The 18,793-nt window shown below is 42.5% G+C and overlaps 1 protein-coding gene across 2 annotated transcripts in view; it reads left to right on the plus strand.

Moving 5' to 3' along the window:
• DZANK1 (double zinc ribbon and ankyrin repeat domains 1) overlaps positions 1 to 18,793 on the plus strand; it is an 80,350-nt gene that overhangs the window by 42,659 nt on the left and 18,898 nt on the right. For both annotated transcript variants that reach the window (XM_074406195.1, XM_003933169.4), the window contains 5 exons: positions 2,005 to 2,097; positions 8,030 to 8,152; positions 9,034 to 9,198; positions 10,775 to 10,982; positions 18,100 to 18,203. In XM_074406195.1, the coding sequence (XP_074262296.1) occupies positions 2,005 to 2,097; positions 8,030 to 8,152; positions 9,034 to 9,198; positions 10,775 to 10,982; positions 18,100 to 18,203 (693 nt within the window). The remainder of the gene's footprint in view (positions 1 to 2,004; positions 2,098 to 8,029; positions 8,153 to 9,033; positions 9,199 to 10,774; positions 10,983 to 18,099; positions 18,204 to 18,793) is intronic.

An 18,793-nucleotide genomic window follows, 5' to 3' on the forward strand; every position in this document is an offset into this window, starting at 1 on the left:
CTCTACAAAAAATATAGAAAAACCCGTCAACCAAGAAAACTGTTTAATAGACTGGATGCAGTAAGGTAGACCACCACTTAGACGAGTTTGTAGTAGTATCTCAGAAGAAGGAAGGCAGGAAAAGGGTTTAAAGCGTTAATGCTGGACTGTAATATAAACAATGGGCCGTGGGTGATAATGATGTGTGAGTGTATGTTCATTGATGGTGACAAATGTACCCCTTGGGTGTGAGATGTCCATGTTGGGGGGGCTGTGTCTGTGGGGTGGGACACAGTGTATGGGAATCTTCCGTAATTTCCACTCAATCTTGCTGTGAACATTAAATTGCTCTAAAAATAAAGTTAAAATTTGATTAATTAAAATTTTAAAAACAAAAGGTTTTGTAAGGCAAGGCAGGGGCTGGGCAGAGTATGCATTGGGCAAATATATGAGATGCAGTTTTGGATTATGAGCCCTGCAAGGTGAGGTCTTAAAGGAAGCTGCTGGACTTGAGAAGTAAGCAGTTTTAGTTGTTCTCCAGTTTTCTCTTCTAGAGAAAGTGTTTTCTGCAGCACACAGCAAGATTACTTTTATTTGATCTCAGTAATTTTTAACATGGAGACAGGAAATTTGTCTCATTTCTCAGTGTGTTTCACCAGATCTTTTCTGAGGCAACATCTTCAGGAAAGTCATAGCCCTAAATCTCATGGATAAACGCTGGCCAGTTGCAGATTACGTTGTGGTAACTTTAAATAGCTTTGAAGAATGTTGGCCCCAGGGAATGTCAGGAACCTTTGATAGCAAGACTGTGATTCTCTGCCATTTTGAATAGCAGTTAGTTGGCCTCTGTGCTTTAGGAGTTGTTTAGATTGGGAACTGTGGTTTCCTGAGTTGGCTCAGTTCCTAGGAAAACTTTGGAATCTTCCACTAAAATAGAGTTAACCAGGCTTTGAAAGGCTAGGACTTCATAGAGCTACCTGGTGGCATTGGAAATAAAACCCTGGGAGTTGGGCTTTCTTTTTCTTGATCATCCACTTTACCTGTACCAGTTTCTGAACACACTGTTTGATTTATTAGTCAGGACACCTAGGGACCACAGGGCTGGACTAGAAAGGAACACTTGAGCACCACTGGTCATTGACAATTGAAAAAGATTGGATCCTGAGAGAATAGAGTGGTCAGTAACTAAATAGTTGTTAGCAAACCTTTGATAGCTGAACGCTAGACTATTTTTACCATCATTTCTTTTGTCTTTTGTTTTTCTCTGTGTTGTGACTTAACCCCAGGGTCCTGACTTAGAAAGTTGTACTTAAGACTCTCTTTCTTAGGCAGTCTTTCCACTTCTTCCATTCCTAAGTAAAAACTACAGAGCAAACCTAAATTCGTACTTAACGTGAAGCCCCAGAAGGTAAATCCCAGTTCAAGAACCAGATTACTTGTAAACACACAGATAATCCCTTGCTGGCCTAGGGTCTTTCTGTTTACTACTTAAGCCATGAAATGGAGTGTCTACTCAGTGTCATGGTTTTCACACTGGAGGAACACACACACACACACGCACACACGCACACACACACACACACAACCTTGCACATAACCAGTGCAGAATTTCCAACTTGCCTTCTGAAGACCAAATGAATACTCTTTTCAATGTGTTTGTTTGTTTCTTTGGGGTTTTGTTTATTTTAAAACTACATTCAGGCTGGGTATGGGATCTCATACCTATGATTCCAGTACTTTAGGAAGCTGAAGTAGGACGATCACTTGAGGCCAGGAGTTGGAGACCAGGCTGGGCAACACAGTCAAATCCCATCTCTACAAAAACAAATGAAACAAACAAACAAACAAAAAACTACAGATATTTGTCTGACACTATTTATAGTAACTCCTAAACCAATCCAATATTCAGGGTCTGGATGCGATAAGGGTCTGTAGCTGAATGACTGACAGAAGAGACTGCTTGATGATTTCTTTGCACAGTTGTTTGCTCAGAGGAACATGTATTTCTCATTTTTTGTTGTTAAGGAGAAGGTAATTTGCCGGGCCTGTGGTACAGGAAATCCTGCTCACCTGAGATACTGTGTCACCTGTGAGGGGGCCCTGCCTTCATCACAAGAGGTAGGTTGATGGCATGTGCCAACCCTATATTTAGTGGCTACTAAATTCAGTGTTAATGATAATAGAGAAACAGAATCTGCCCAGGGGATTGGGGAGAGAGACCAAGACAAGTTTCTCATGGTAAACTGAAAGCAAGATTTCTATATGTGGAGAGAACTTTATATATTCATCAATACAGAATTGTTTGCTAAGTTTTAACTTCAAGAAGATTCAGTAAAATCAGTGATTTCTTATGATTTTGTTTAATAACTTTGCATGGGAGGCTGGCATTAGCCTGCGGGAAGTGAACTCATTCACATTTCATTTATAGACAGGTATGTCTTTGTCATCCCCCACCCCCGCCACACCCCGTGGTCCACTGTCTTCACTGACTCTATATGCACACTGCTTTTTGAAATTGAGAACATTGTATTTCTTGGGTTTCCTACAATCCTGTTTTGAATATTGAAATGAAGGAATAGGAGTATAGGCACTTTAAATACAGTGAATAAGTTCAGTTTAGATGATCTGTTTTATGTTTATAAAATGTTTCTGATGAAAATTAAAATTAGTTCCAGGTGACTCTTGTCTTGTACCATGAAAAAGTTGTCATTTACTAGCCAACTTAGAAGAAAAAACTTGCTTCTTTTGGGTTACTATGTATGTTTTTGACTGTTAGTGGCGTTTGTTCTCATCTCAGAGAGATTCCTCGTGAAACTGGACAGTGCAGTTAGTATGGTCTACAGCAGCGGTCCCCAACCTTTTTGGCACCAGGGACCGGTTTTGTAGAAGACAATTTTTTCATGGACCTGGTAGGGGAATGGATTCAGGATGAAACTGTTCCTCCTCAAATCATCAGTCATAAGTTAGATTCTCATAAGGAATGCACAACCTGGATCCCTCATGCACAGTTCTCAATAGGGTTTGCGCTCCCTTGGGAATTGGATGCTGCCGCTGATCTGACAGGTGGTGGAGCACTCACCTCCTGCCATGTGGCCGGGTTCCTAACGAGCCACAGATCCGTACACGTCCATGGCCCCGGGGGTCAGGGACCCCTAGTCTACATGATTAGTATCAAATGGATGTGGACTCGGTTTTTTCCTAAGCACCATCAACTAGGTGGCTAACGACAACAGAAATCTATTGTCTGACATCTCTGGGACTAGAAGTCTAAAATCAAGGTGTTAGCAGGGCCACGCTCCCTCTGAAGGTGCTCGGGAATGAACTCTTCCATCCTCTCTCCCAGCTTCTGGTAGCCTCAAGCTTCCCTTGGCTTCTAGATGCAGCACTCCAGTCTCTGCCTTTGCCATCCCAGGGAGCTCTCCCAGTGTGGGTCTGCCTGTGTGTGTGTGTGCCTCTGTGTTCAGATTTCCCTTTTTCATAAGGACACACCAGTCACACTGTATTCGGATCCATCCTAATGACCACATTTTAATTTGATTACTTCTATACAGACCATTTTCCAAATAAGATCCCATTCTGGGGTACTGGAGGTTAGGACTTCAACATGTCATCATCTGCGCAGACAGAATTCAACCCATCACAGTTGAGTTGGACAAGATACTTTTTAACGTCGTCTAATCACTGACAGTCTAAGAGTAGTTGATTTGAAGGAATTCATCTTGTTTCCAGTTTTATTGAGACATACTTCATATGCAATAAAATTCACCTACTTTAATTGTGCAGTTTGGTGAATGTTGGTGATTTTCAGCCATTTTCACCACCACCACAATGAAGATATTCTCAAAGAGTATTTTTGATGGATATATATAATTCTAGGCTGACAGTTAATTTTCTTTCTGAAATTTAAAGCTGTACCACACTTTTCTGGCCTCCATGCTTTCGCTCAAAAGTCAGATGTAAATCAAATCGACATTTTCATATATGGGATGTGTCATTTTTCTCTTGCTGCTTTTATTAAGATTTGCTCTTTAGTGATGGTTTTTAGCAATTTGGCTATAATATACCTTAGTGTGAAGTTATTCTGGTTGGTGTTCATTTGGAATCTTGTAGCTGTAAATTTCTGTCTTTCATCAGACTTGGGAATTGTTTGGCCATGATTTCTTTATTTTTCTACTCCACTCATTTTCTACTGTCCATCTCAAGTCCATATACACATCTGTTGAATTGTTTCATATTATCTAATAGGTCCCTGAGGACCTTTCTTTCTTTTTTTTTTTTTTTAAGATGGAGTCTTGCTCTGTCACCCAGACTGGAGTACAGTGGTGCAATCTCAGCTCACTGCAACCTCCACCTCCTGGGTTCAAGTGATTCTCCTGCCTCAGCCTCCCGAGTAGCTGGAATTACAGGTGTATACTACCAAGCCTGGCTAATTTTTGTATTGTCAGTAGAAACGAGGTTTCACCATGTTGTCCAGGCTGATCTCGAATTCCTGACCTCAGTTAAGCTGCCCACCTTGGCCTCTCAAAGTGCTGGGATTACAGGCATGAACCACTGCACTGGGCCTGTTCATTTTTTAAAAATCTTTTTTTCTTTCCACACTGTATGATTTCTGTTGATCTATCTTCCGGTTCACTTACACTTTCCTTTACCATATCCTTTTAGATATTAAGTGCATCTAGTAAATATTTTATTTAAAACATTATCTTTTTCTATTCCAGAATTCTCACTTGTTTCTGGTTTTTATGTTTCTATTTCTTTGTTGAGATTTCCTCTTTTTATTTATTGTGGACAGTAGATATGCTTTAAATTTCTGGTTTGCTTCTTCTAACATCTGATTCATCTTAGGGTCAAACTCAGTTGCTTTTCTTTTTATGTGTGAAGCAATAGTTCTAGTTCCTTCCGGGCAGCACATTCCCCAAAAGGAAGCATATTATTGCCTGTTAAAGCAAAACAAACGAAAAACAGGAAAACTCCCAGAGTAACAGAATCCCGAAAGTACCACAGCCAGACATTCATAATGCCAGGATACAGTTGAAAATTCCTCAACATACTACATACCAAGAAAAAAGTTTGAGGGGAGGAGGGATAGAAAGTTTGGTCTCCATTCAGATATTTCGTCTTTGGCTTAGCTGTTTCAAGCCCATTCTGTACATATGTTGTTCAGGGGTTGGTAAGAGATCTGAATACACAGAGAAGATCCCTTCTTCGCTTTCTTTCTAGGAGCTCCCTACCTCTTCAGCAGCCAAATATCCCCCAGCTTCAGTTTTCTGGTTCTCTCAGCCAGAAACACTGCCTTGTGTTCCCCGACTTCACAGGCGCTATGTAGACTGCCCTTAGCTCCAGGGTGAAAGCCGTGAAGATGAGAACTGACTTTATGTAACTCCCTTCCTTCTCGTGTGTTCTTGCTGCAAGTGTACCTGCTTCTGTTCATTCTCCACTGCCTTCATGTATTATCAGCAGATTTTTTTTTTTTTTTTTTTTTAAATAGAGTCATGCTCTATCGCCCCGGCTGGAGTGTAATGGCGTGATCTTGGTTCACTGCAACCTACACCACCTGGGTTCAAGAGATTCTCGTGCCTCAGCCTCCCAAGTGGCTGGGATTACAGGCGTTCACCACCACACCTGGCTAATGTTTGTGTTTTTAGAGACAGGGTTTCACCATGTTGACCAGGCTAGTCTCGACCTCTTGACCTCCAGGGATCCTGGCCTATTGTCAGCAGATTTTATAGTTCTTTTCTATGTAGGAGTCATTTGTTATGGTCTTAGGTTATCATTGCCAGAAGGAAAAATCTGTAGTATCTTTTTTTAAAAAGATGATTTCTGTTGCATACGATGTGTTTCATAACTGAGACTAAAACTAATAAGGTGGTGAATTTAATCAGAAAACACATCTATTTTCAAATCAAAGCTGATGTAATTTTAGGGTTGTCTGTTGTTGAGAGTCATCTGTTAATGTGGTTTCAGACTTGATATTACTCTCTAATCATAAAATGACACTATAATTTTTTCCAAGGCACCAGAGAGAATAACAGTGAGATAGGGAAAGTGTAAAACTAGAAAACAATAGAACTAGAAATCTTGGTATATTCTTACCGATAGATTTAAGTAAATTGCCAGCAAAAGACTTTCTCATTCTTTCCTCAGGCATTCAGTACTTCTTATGTAAATAATAAAACCATTTAAATCGATTTTGTTAACTGTCAGTGATATAACTGTTTCTAGGTCTCATCTATCAACAAAACTATTTTCAGAATAATCCCCAAATTGAATTCTTTCTAAAAGTTGTATTTCTATCTGAATGGTATATCAGAGCTTAGATGTCACAAGGATAGTATTTATCTCTGTGGTCCATAGAAGTAACAATGCATGTTCATTCTGATAGCTTTATGTCTTTTTCTTTGTTTAGCAGCATTAATATGATGGGGTAAGATAACTTTTCTTTCTTTTCTCTTTTCTTTTTTTTGTTTGTTTTTTGATCAGTAAGACTATCAGAAAGATAACTTTTCTTTCTTTAAAGCAATGTTACATTTAAAAGCTACTTAAACAGTCCGTATATTTCAATGAAAAGTCTGAAGGCTTTGTGTTTAGAAGCCCAGGCCAGCAAGCTTTATACCAAAGTCTTGTTTTAAGAATAGGAAAATTGACATGTAAGTTCTGAAGCAAAAGTTTGCAGAGAATTTATCTTTGATTTACCTGAAGGACTTTCCCTCTAATTACACAGAAATAGGGCAAGCACACACAAAGAAACCCTCTGTTCTCAGGTGTCTGTGGATGCTGGAGGCTGATGTGGCCTGTCTTAGATAAGTTTCTATTCTAGATAACAGAGCCGGCCCTAAAGCAAAACGGGATACAGCTGGGCAAAGAGAGTGAACTAAAATGTGTGTCTTTGAGGGAAAAGTGCCCTTAGCAAATGTTTTCCCTGGTGTGTGCATTCTTAGTATTGTGCGGGTCATAAGTGCAATGTACGCATTCAGTTACCAATTAAATCAGTCATTGGCTCAGTAAAACTATTTGAGTGACTCCCCTGTGCCAGGGTACCAGGACTGTCCTCGTTGGGGGAATAAAAGTGAAATTATAGTGCTTTCTTCTCTAGAAATCAGGATCTAGTGGAAAGCAAGGTGGGAAAGGAAGGAAGCTGGCAGGTGCAGCTTGGCTCTGTGCTAAGCATTCCTATCCACTTAACTGTCCGTAATCATCTGAAACCCCTGCAGACCTGGGAGGAAGCTATTCTATTGAAGAGGCTGAATGGTGTCAGGGAGAGAAGCTAGGCTTTAGAGTCACATGGCTCTAGTCGTGTGTCTCACCCTCTCTGTGTCCCCATGCTCTCCCTCTGTAAGATGGGGACAGTGATGGCACCCACCTCCCAGGTCTGCCATGGGACTGATGCGAGGGTGCGGGGCAGTGTGGGAATGGAGTCTGCACATGGTGGGGGGTCAGGCAGCAGCCACAGGGCTGTCACCTCCATTTGGGAAGTGAGCAAGTCTTTTACCAGGCAATAGTGAGGAAGCAACGGAAACACATTCGGATCTAGGTTTACCTAACATAGTCCCAGGAATTCTCACGAAACAATTCTGCCTCCGTCCCCAATAGAAAATAATGCTTCCCATGTGTCAAGAGTAGGACATCAAGGCACATTTTTCTATGGAAACCAGAACTCCGAAGGATAGAAGATGAGCCTTAATCATGGCCCCTCATGTAGCTCAGCTCTCTTCTTCCTTCATTAAGATTGTTCTCTTAAATCAACAGTAGGCCTTGCTATCCTTGATATTAAAGATATTGAAAAATGCTGAGATGTGCGAGGCACCAGTTTCATTGACTTTCTGTGATCTCTATGAAGGAATGTGTGCTTATGTACTAATTTATTCATTGGTGAAACCCATCATAGCTGTACTCCTTTGGGCCAAAAAAAAAAAAAAAAAAACCAAAAAAAAAACCAGAGATAGTATTCCCAGGGCTTATATTATCTCAGGGCTTTCTATCTTTTTTGAATTGGGAGGGGGATTAAAGAATATAGTATTGATCTGCCTTTAAATGACATTTCATATACCAGTCGCTGTGCAGTGGGGATAAAGCCCCTCCTCCGCCCACTCAGAAAGCGGGGACCATTTCCTGCTCCAGATGTGGTCGCTGGAATCTCTGGGAGGCGTCCTTCTGCGGCTGGTGTGGCGCCATGGTGGGTATTTTATTTTATTTATTTTTATTTTTTTAAATCAAGAGACCTTCAAAGCGACTACAAATCCAACATGGTGGGTATTTTAAAACTGATATTCTGTATACTGAGCACCTCGCCACTGGCCTGGAGAGAGCCAGGCAAATCTTCCGTGGCCTTGCAGAAATCATTTCTTGTGATTTCGCTACTGCACCTATAACCTAAGAATCTGGAGATAGAGATAATTATCTTACGTTGAGAGCCATCTCTCATGACTGTTTTGATTTGTATTTCTTTGAGGTTAAACCTTGTCACTCATTTATTGACTACTGGCATTTTTAAAAATGGGTTCTGCCTGCCTGCCTTTATAATAAAACACTCAAGACTACGTATTCATTTATCTAAGTATTGTATGCAAATAATAAAAAAGTTTTAGAGTGAAGGGTTAGTTTCCTTTCTCATCTGAGTCCCAGAGTTCTCCTCTGAGAAGCAATTGCTAATATCCAGTTCTGGAGATGTTCTTTCAGCTATTCAATGCATGTGTAAGTGAACTGCTGCTATGAACACTGATCCAATTATTTTCACTTAGCAACATATCTTGTTAGTAACCACCTCATTCTTTTCAGTGGCTTCATAATCCATTGTTTGTATGCATGTACTGTGATCTATTTAGACCATCCCTATTGCTGGATATTTGTGTTGTTTTCAGTGATTTCTTTAAAATCACAGTGCTTTCGGGGTTGACTGGAGTACACTTATTTCTCTACTTGTCCCTCTGTGGGATAAATTCTGCAAGGTAGAATGGCTGGATCAGAGAATGTGGGCATATGTTATTTTATGTGGTATGAGAATAATTTACAGGAGGAAATTTTAACTCTAATATAAAGACATTTTCTATCCTCTAGCTTGGCATTCCTGCTGGCTGCTCTGTTTGCCCTAAATGTGGGGCCAGCAATCACCTGTCTGCCCGATTCTGTGGCTCCTGTGGTATTTGTGTGAAGTCCTGGGTGAGGCTCAGCATGGACAGAGGCCTGGCTCTAGCTGCTGAGGAACCTTGCCCTTTTTCTGAGGTGAGGCCACCCCTGTAGTAAGAACTGGTACCCAGGAAAATGATGTAACTCTGAATGTGTGTCCTCTACCCTGTGAATCAACCTAGGGAAGAGACCCAAAATATTTAGAACTTTCACATGGAATTTCAACTGGGTGTGTAAATAAATGCAGTCAATTTAGATTTTAAACACTCGAATGATTTCTTCAGAAACCAGAGATCTAAATGGGCACATTTGTGTGTAGTAAATTGAGGTCTGTGTCATTGCATTTGCAAGGCTGTGGACCTAATGCCACTTTAGAATGCACTTCTCTTGAATTTCTTGCGTAGCATTCTGAGAACTTTCCCCTCCCCTTTTTTTATATTTTAGAAAACTTAGGTATATAAAATTGCTTTCGTGATTTATAACAGCTGGGCATAATTTGAGGAAAATCTCTCCAGGTTGTTTTCAGAAGTACTTAAGCTCTAAAACTGGCTTTGTGTTAGATTTTTATAATTTTATGAATTTCTCTAAGTTGGATAAAGACTTTTCATGTTTCTTCTTATCTCTTCATTATAAGAAGTTAAAGATTGGTAATTATTAGAGGATACACTCAGCACTTTGCATACAGTTTTAGGGAATTCATGGCTTCTTGACCGAGTTTGAAAGATTTAAATCTTGGACTGCCACTAGCCCTTATTCCTCTGTGCAAATGAAACAAAGGTGTTCTTTTCTTAAGACACATGACTGCCATCTATTGGAAATGGCTTGTAATATGCTGGTTTCTCTACTAGAAAAATTATTCTAGCCGGGCGTGGTGGCTCAAGCCTGTAATCCCAGCACTTTGGGAGGCTGAGGCGGGTGGATCACGAGGTCAGGAGATCGAGACCATCCTGGTCGACATGGTGAAACCCCATCTCTACTAAAAATACAAAAAAATTAGCTGGGCATGGTGGCGCGTGCCTGTAATCCCAGCTACTCAGGAGGCTGAGGCAAGAGAATTGCCTGAACCCAGGAGGCGGAGGTTGCGGTGAGCCGAGATCGCACCATTGCACTCCAGCCTGGGTAACAAGAGCGAAACTCTGTCTCAAAAAAAAAAAAAAAAGAAAAGAAAAGAAGAATTATTCTAATACATATGCAAATATATGATGTTTACCATGTGACTGGTACTACTTTCAATGCGGTGACTGTGTGCAGTGCACAACCCACACAACCTTACGTGGTAGTCCTCTCACGTCCTCGGGGTTCAGATGCAGGAAAGAAAATTAGCGGAAATGTTGGCGACCAGTAGCTGAGTGTGTATGAGTAGTGAGGTCTATGCTCTATCACATTATAGAGCTGACAACGATAGATACCTTCCAGGCATCCTGCAGGCCAGCAAACATCCCTTGATTTGCTGAATTTTAGATAATAAATGGCTACTCATGGATCAGGCTGGGAGTTGCTGGGAAAGACAGGAGCAAGGAGCATGAGGCAAAGGCTGGAAAACCCTTTTAGCTCGAAGTACAGTTTTTTTGAGATACATTTTATTCCTGTTAGAATTGTTTTCTGTAAGTAAAATGAAAGATTGATTCAATTATATTCTAATTTTAAAAAATGTTTTCTGCCTCACTTGTAGCCCCAACGTGCCTGGCAGTCTCTGAATATTCCTTTGCCCAGATCCGATGCTGGGACAAAGAGGGACGTAGGCACACAGACTGTTGGCCTGTTCTACCCATCCAGCAAGCTGCTAGCAAAAAAGGAACTGGAAATAGTCTCTCAAAAGCAGAGGCAGGAGAAAATGAGTGACCACAAACCCCTCCTCACAGCCATCAGCCCAGGAAGAGGTAAGGAGGATGCCCTTTCTTCTGGTTGGAAGGGAATTCACTCTTTCTCTGAAAGGACATTTCATTTTCTCTTCCTTTTAGGTTTATTTTTTTATTTTATTTTATTTATTTTTTTTTTTGAGATGGAGTTTCGCCCTTGTTACCCAGGCTGAAGTGCAATGGCGTGATCTCGGCTCACCGCAACCTCCGCCTCCTGGGCTCAGGCAATTCTCCTGCCTCAGCCTCCTGAGTAGCTGGGATTACAGGCACGCGCCACCATGCCCAGCTAATTTTTTGCACTTTTAGTAGAGATGGGGTTTCACCATGTTGACCAGGATGGTCTCGATCTCCTGACCTCGTGATCCACCCGCCTCGGCCTCCCAAAGTGCTGGGATTACAGGCTTGAGCCACCGCGCCTGGCCCCCTATTTTTTTTTTTAAGAGGCAGGGTCTTGCTCTGTCACCCGGGCTGGAGTGCAGTGGTGCAATTATAACTGACTGCAGCCTCCAACTCTTGGCCTCAAGTGATCCTTTCACCTCAGCCTCTCAAGCTGAGAGACTACAGGTGCATTCCACCACTCCCAGCTCTTTTTTTACCTCCTTTTAAGCATGATTTCCTTTAGTTCCTTGAGGATACTTATAATGGCTGCTTTGAAGTCTTAGATCATCAACCTCTAGTTGCTATCACAGGCAGTTTCTGTTGGATATTTTTTTCCCCTGTGTTTGGGTCAGAGTTTCTTGTATCTTTGCATGTCTCAAGATTTTTTTGTTGGAAACTGGATGTGTTAGATAGTATATTGTGTCAACTCTGGGTACTGAGCTGTCTTCCAGGCTTGTTATTGTTATTTGTCTGTTTTAGTGAACAACTGGATCATTTTAGTGAACTCTATTTTACCCCCACAGTGTGGAGATTCTGACGTTACTCCATGGAGAGTGTAACCTTGGTATGCACCCTGGCACCGCCATAGGATGATGGTGGTTTGACGGGTCTCTCTTTGTCTCTTTCCTGACCACACCTAGCCATTAAGCTCTACTTATGTTAGATGATTTCTCTATTGTTTTCAACCATGACTTGGGGCATAAATTGCTTCACAGACAGGTTTAATTAAATTTGGCATCCTTTACAGCAGGGGTGTTTAATCTTTTGGTTTCCCTGGGCCACACTGGAAAAATTGTCTTGGGTCACACATAAAATTCACTAATACTAAGATAGCTGAGGAGCTAAAACAACAACAACAACAACAAAAACCTAATAATGTTCTAAGAAAGTTTACGAATCTGTGGCGGGCACTGTGGCTCAAACCTGTAATCCCAGCACTTTGGGAGGCCAAGGTGGGCAGATCACTGAGGTCAGGAATTCAAGACCAGCCTGGCCAACATGGGGCAAAACCCCATCTCTACTAGAAATACAAAAATTAGCCAGGCATGGTGGCAGGCACCTATAATCCCAGCTACTTGGGAGGCTGAGGCAAGAGAATCATTTGAACCCAGGAGGCGGAGGTTGCAGTGAGCCAAGATAGTGCCACTGCACTCCTGCCTGGGCAACAGAGTGAGAATACATCAGGAAGGAAGGAAGGAAGGAAGGAAGGAAGGATGGTAGGTAGGTCGGTTTACGAATCTGTGAGGAAGGAAGGGAGAGAAGGAAGAAGGGAGGGAGGGAGGAAGGAAGGAAGGAAGGAAAGAAGGAAGAACGAAAGGAAGGAAAGTTAGTTTACGAATCTGTGTTGGGCTGCATTCGAAGTCATCCTGGGCCACATATGGCCTGTGGGCTGTGAGTTGGACAAGCTTACTTAACAGGGATAGTTTTTTAGGTCAGTGTTTGACTATTTTTCTTATTTCAGAAGGGCTCTTCTTAACTGTTAAGTTCCCTGGTCCTTTGAGGTAAACTGGCCGGCCTATTTAGCTCATATCTCTAGTGAATCTTCTAGTCTTTTCATTGCTTTTTAACACAACACAACCTCCATTGTTTTGAAAGCAGCCTTAGGCTTGAACTTTCCCACACTCTGTTGAAAATGAAGTCTTTTCCTTTGAGGAGAGATTCTGAATTCCAGTTTTTGACCTGCCTTTTCCCCTGGGCAAAATCTCTGAACCCCTGCTTTGGATGGTGGCATACTTTTCTCAATGTGGCACCATTGCTTTAGGGGCTGAGCAATGCTTTAGGTAACCAGCAGAATAGGGTGCAGCTGTAGCCTTTGTTCTTTGGGACTTGCTTCTTTCAACATTGGACTTGTGCCGAATGAGCCAGGAATAGGTGGTCTGGACCCCAGCATTCCCAGTGTCCCAGATATGGGCAGAGAAAGGGAGCCCCAGCCTCTTGACCACATTTGCCTGGAACTTAGCCTGTGCAAAGGGCAATTGGGACAGGATGAGAAATACTGAAGTCCCTGACCTTCCTCGGAAGATGTGAGGAGAGGGAGCCCTGTGTTCTTGGCCGCACCTATATGGAGTGGAGTTTCCATCGTGCTCAGTTGAGGAGTGGAAGGGAGTGGGCCATGGTTCAAACACCACAGACTCTCATGATTCTGAGTTTTGGTATACATTCATTAAACGTTTATTTTCTATATGGCTTTAGAACCATTTCTAGAGACTTAAAATAGTTGTGATGGGATTTGCTGTTTTTAAAATTAGTTTTGTTAGCAATGGCGAATTCATATGGGTATGAAGCAACCTCACTTCTTGCTTCCATGGAGGAAAGAATTTGGCTGAGAGGCATAAGGCAGAGTGAGGGACCAAGGCAAGTTTTAGAGCAGGAGTAAAAGTTTATTGAAAAGTTTTAGAGCAGGAGTAAAAGGAAGTAAAGTACACTTTGAAGAAGTCCAAGTGGGTGACTTAAGAAATTTAAGTGCACTGTTCAGCCCTTGATGTGGGGCTTATACATTGGCATGGTTCCAGAGTTTGTATTATATCTCCCCTGATTCTTCTTGCTGGGCTGTCCCCATGTGCAGTGGCTTGCCAGTACTTGGGAGGGGCCACACTCACCGTATGTTTACTGAAGTTGTATATGTTAGGCGTGTCGCTCAACGTAAAGAGACCACCAGGCATGCTTTCTGTGGGCAACGAGGCCATTTTACTCTGCACTTGGGTGCAAGCAGACCAAGTCCAAGAAAGGAGTTAGGCAAGGGGAGTAGGAAAGGGGACTGGTTACATAGGTTGAGGCAAATGGTCAATTAAAGGTTGTAATCTATTTTAGGGAGGTGGAAGGGCATTACAGGGTGTATAGTCACAAGGGTAGGGGTCATCTATTACAAATAGGCATGGTCATAAGGTTGGGGGTTATCAGTTGCAAGCAGAGGGGAGGGTGCAGTAAATTACATAGTTACAGGGATAGGGGTCTTGAGAAACCTAATATCTAGGGGGGAAGCTTTGCAAGGCTGAGCAGGAACAATGTTTGAACGTTGCAGGAGGAGAGCTGTCGGTTGAGGCAGGAGCCAGTTGTTTCACTTCACTTTGTGGCCATCTGATTACTTCAGACTTTCTGGCTCCTGGAGACCATCAGGAGGTGTACGTGCAGTCACCAAAGCTATAATGGCCAGGCTTGGACTTGGAGGCCTGACAGTGTGCATGCTCACTTGAGGCATTCCCTTACCCATTGAGTGTTCTAGAGAAAGGTCATGTACCAGTTAAACTCTGCCATTTTGCTTCTTAGTGCACATGGCTGAGCCTACTCATCCAGCTCTTGAGATTTCATCGGGAAGCTGCTGATCACCAGCTTCTGGTGTTTTCTGTCTACTGGGGGACCGCTGTTCCTTGGCACCAGCTACAACCAATTATTATTTTAGAGAAACAGTTTAACAACTGTCTGACCATCACCTGATGGTCACTGACATTTCTGGGGGTGGGGGAAGCCTTTCCTACCCTGTTCATGTCTCCCTAGCTACCTACTCTTAACAGTTTTGTTGGGGAGCAGATCCACTCAAATCCCTAGGCTGCCATGCCAGAAGTTGATCATTCCCAGCTCTTCCTTTGCCCTCTGGATGTCCCTAGTGGGAGTCAAAACCCAGCTTACAGTCTGACTGAGCTCTTCCAGATATAAACGTGGTATTAGACCTATGGTAGATTGTCTGCAGAGATGACCAGAGTCACTCCCCACATCTCTCTTCTCCTTAGGAGGAAGAGGCTGTGTCTCTTCCTTTGGAATCTGGACTGACCTTGTGACTTGCTTTTACCAATAAAGAACAGTAGAAGAGACACCATGATATTTCTGGGCCTAGGCCTTACAAGAGCTGAAAGCTTCCACCTACTTTCTAGGAAGCCAGCACTGTGTAAAGAAGTTCTCACTGAGTGAGAAGAGATGCCACATGAAGGAGAACAGAGCACCTGAGCGAGCAGCCTATCCCAAAGACTCCAGGCATTTGAATGTGTGCAGACAAAGGCTGAGTCATCCCAGACAGCTCTCAGTAGTTTGTGCCATCTTTGCCGAGGCCTAAGCCTTGTGGCTGAGATAATCTTGGATCCCATAACCCTATCTGAGATGGCTCAGCCGACACCATGTGGAGCAGAGATGAACCACCCCTGCAGAGCACTGACCATATTCTCGACCCACAGAAGTATGAGCAGAAAAGTGGTTGATTTGTTAAATCACTAAGTTCTGGGTTGTTTTGTTTGGTAGCAATGATTAATAGAAATAGGTTTTCAGTTTTCTGTAGCAGAAGCCAATTTCTTGGAATCCCCTCATTCAGCCTGACCTGGAAGGGAACAGACCTCACCTCTCCTTGGGGACTCACAGTCTTAGACCCTTTCCGAAGGACTTCCTCACAAGGTTCTTTCTCAGTGCTTTTTTGAAAGTTGAGATTTGATTTTAGAAATATACATCTATTGTATTGTAGCTTCTCCGTCAGAACCTCATTTTTAATATACTCCTACATACATATTTATTTTCATATTATCTATGTTCACTGAGAATTTAAGCTCCTTGAGGGTAAGAATTCTGTTCACTCCTGTGTATCCTAGCCCTAGAATAATACATGACCAATAGTAGGTGCCCAGTAAATATTTGTGGGATAAATGGCTACTTTGTGTCAAATAGTGAACTAGGCTCAGTATGATCTCTAGTGTTATCTTGATTACTCATAGTAGACTCTCCAGATGCCCCAAGCCAGATCTCAGCCTGCAGCTGTGGTCAATGGTTCCACCTCTATCATTGCTAGTATGCCTGATCAAATGTGCCCCATTCTTTCTCTTTTATTTACATAGTTTTATTTAAATAGTTTTATCTGTTTTATTTAAATTCTTTTCTCTCTCTTGATTTTGCTGCCTCTAACTCAGAACAGGAGAAGGCTGCCTGTCCATGCACAGGTGCAACTCAGAAGCACTGGGCGTTAACACTACTTGGGCTACTCTCACACATGGGCAAGGGAGCCGGGAAGCAGATCCTCTATAGCTTCTCTGTCCTTCAGCAGAAAACTGTTCTCTATGGTCCCTCGGATCCCCAGCAAGATCAGGCCCCAGTTGCCAACAGTATTAACCAGTTTTTGACACATTCTTTCTTCCTTCCCTTCCCTGTCCTGCTCTTTGTACTCCATGTCCTTGCATGTCCCACGGTTACCTTCCAAAGAAACCACCTTTCCTAAGTCTTTATCTCAGTTCTGCTTTCAGGGAAACCCAACTAAGAACACTTAGGTTCTTTTGTTTAATGTCACAATAACATGTGAGGTAGGGGTATTCCATTTTATTAGGTAAGAAAAGTAGGGCATAGGGAGATGTAAGGGTCTGGCTCAACATCCCTAAGCTAATAAATGGTAGATTTAGGATTTAAATGCTGGCTTGTCTGAACTCCAAATCATGTGCTCTTTCCACTGAACCATGCTGCATGACCTTGAAAAAACTCTGCTTTCAGCTTAGTGTCTTCAGTTGGTAGGTGGGATTCGATGTGGGTTTACAGAGTCAAGTGGCCACAGGGCACAGCAGGGGCTGTGGCCAGCTGGAGAGCCTGTGCCCTGTCCAAAGCAGCCAGTTGCTCTTTGGTCTCAGGTGTTCAGCCTGTGTAGGAAGGTGAGCCCAGTGCCCCTGCATTTTCCACCTGCATATGAGAAACAAGGCATGAAACTCACGTGAAATCTCTCAAGTTTTAAAAGGTGGCAACTAATTCAAGTGTGTCTTAAACCCTATGCAGACTGGAAAGGGGCCCAAGATAACTTTTTGGAGTGATGGAAATGTTTTATATATTGATTGGGATGTACACATTTGGCAAGCCCCAAACAGTACATTTAATATATTGTGTAAGGGCTGGGTGTGGTGGCTCACACTTATAATCCTAGCACTTTGGAAGGCCAAGGCAGGAAGATCACTTGAGCTCAGGAGTTTGTGACCAGCCTGGGCAACATGGTGAAACTCCATCTCTAAAAAATATAAACCCTATCCAGGTATTATGGTACGTGCTTGAATTTCCAGCTACTTTGGTGGCTAAGGTGGGAGGATCATCTGAGCCTGGAGAGGTCAAGGTTATGGTAAGCCATGATCACACCACTGCACTCTGGCCTGGGCAACAGAGTGAGATCCCATCTCAAAATAAATAAAATAAAATAAAACATTAGGTAAGTTATTATAGGTGGTATAGAATCACAGAAAAAGAAAAGACCGCACGTGTGACAATCAAAATATATTCTTTTGAAATTCTTTTTTTGTTGAGATGTGCTGTTCTGTCACCCAGGCTACAGTACAGTGGCACAATCTTGGCTCATTGCAACCTCCTCCTCCTGGGTTCAAGTGATTCTCCTTCCTCAGCCTCCTGAGTAGCTGGGACTAGAGGTGCGTGCCACCATGCCCAGCTAATTTTTGTATTATTAGCAGAGACAGACTTTCACCATGATGGCCAGGCTGGTCTCAAACTTTTGACCTCAAGTGATCCATCTGCCTCGGCCTCCCAAAGTGTTAGTATTATAGGTGTGAGCCAATGCGCCCAGCCTCTTTTGAGATTTTATGATATTCTATGATTAATCACATGTAACAAGAAGCTACGGGGGGAAATGGAACTTGTTCTAGGACATAGTTGAAGTTCAGTAAGGAAAGCCTATCACAAAGTTTGACAAAGGAAATTAACCTCTCTGAGAACATATGTTCCATGCGAGCATTTTTCTTTCTTAGCCTCAGGAGAATCATCCAGATGGCTTTCTGGATGATTTCTGGGTTTCTCTTCTTAGGGTACTGGAGAAGACAGCTGGATCACATCTCTGCTCACCTCAGGTGTTATGCTCAGAACAACCCTGAATTCCGGGCCTTGATTGCAGAACCCAGGATGGGAAAGGTGGGTGAGATGAAATTTCCACTCTGCAAGTGTCCACGGGATCAGGCTGATGGAACCCTCCATGGACTTTGCTGAAACTGCATCTTGCCTGGTTCCTTTCTCTTTCCTGCTCCGCTTTCTATAGCTTCTTACTCTTCTGCCTTTTGAGCTCTGTTCTAATAAATCACTTGCAGGTGAAGATTGTCTCAGAGTCTGCCTCTGGGGCACCTGACCTAAGACAATACGATTCTGAACATCTCATGCTCAGATGCTACATTGGAAATTCTAATAGAATGAAAAGTCCCAGAACAGTTTAGTCCAGCCAGATTGTGGACTTAAATCATATACTGTTAATATATAGCAATAGTAACATAAAAGCTGCCATTTTACAGTAGACCCAGCATCAGCATTGTATTCATCATTCTAGTCTTCACAGCAAACCTGCAAGGGAGGAGTATTACCTTTGTGATCACTTTTTCTAAAAAATAACCACAAATTCCTTGACTGTCTTCCCTTCAAACGGTGGAATCGGTGCCCTCTCACATACAGATTGAATCTAGGTGGGTCTGTGACTGTTAGACTAATAGACTATGGTGGAAGTGATGCCATGA

Source organism: Saimiri boliviensis, chromosome 9, assembly GCF_048565385.1.
Source record: "Saimiri boliviensis isolate mSaiBol1 chromosome 9, mSaiBol1.pri, whole genome shotgun sequence".
NCBI classification, from domain to species: domain Eukaryota; kingdom Metazoa; phylum Chordata; class Mammalia; order Primates; family Cebidae; genus Saimiri; species Saimiri boliviensis.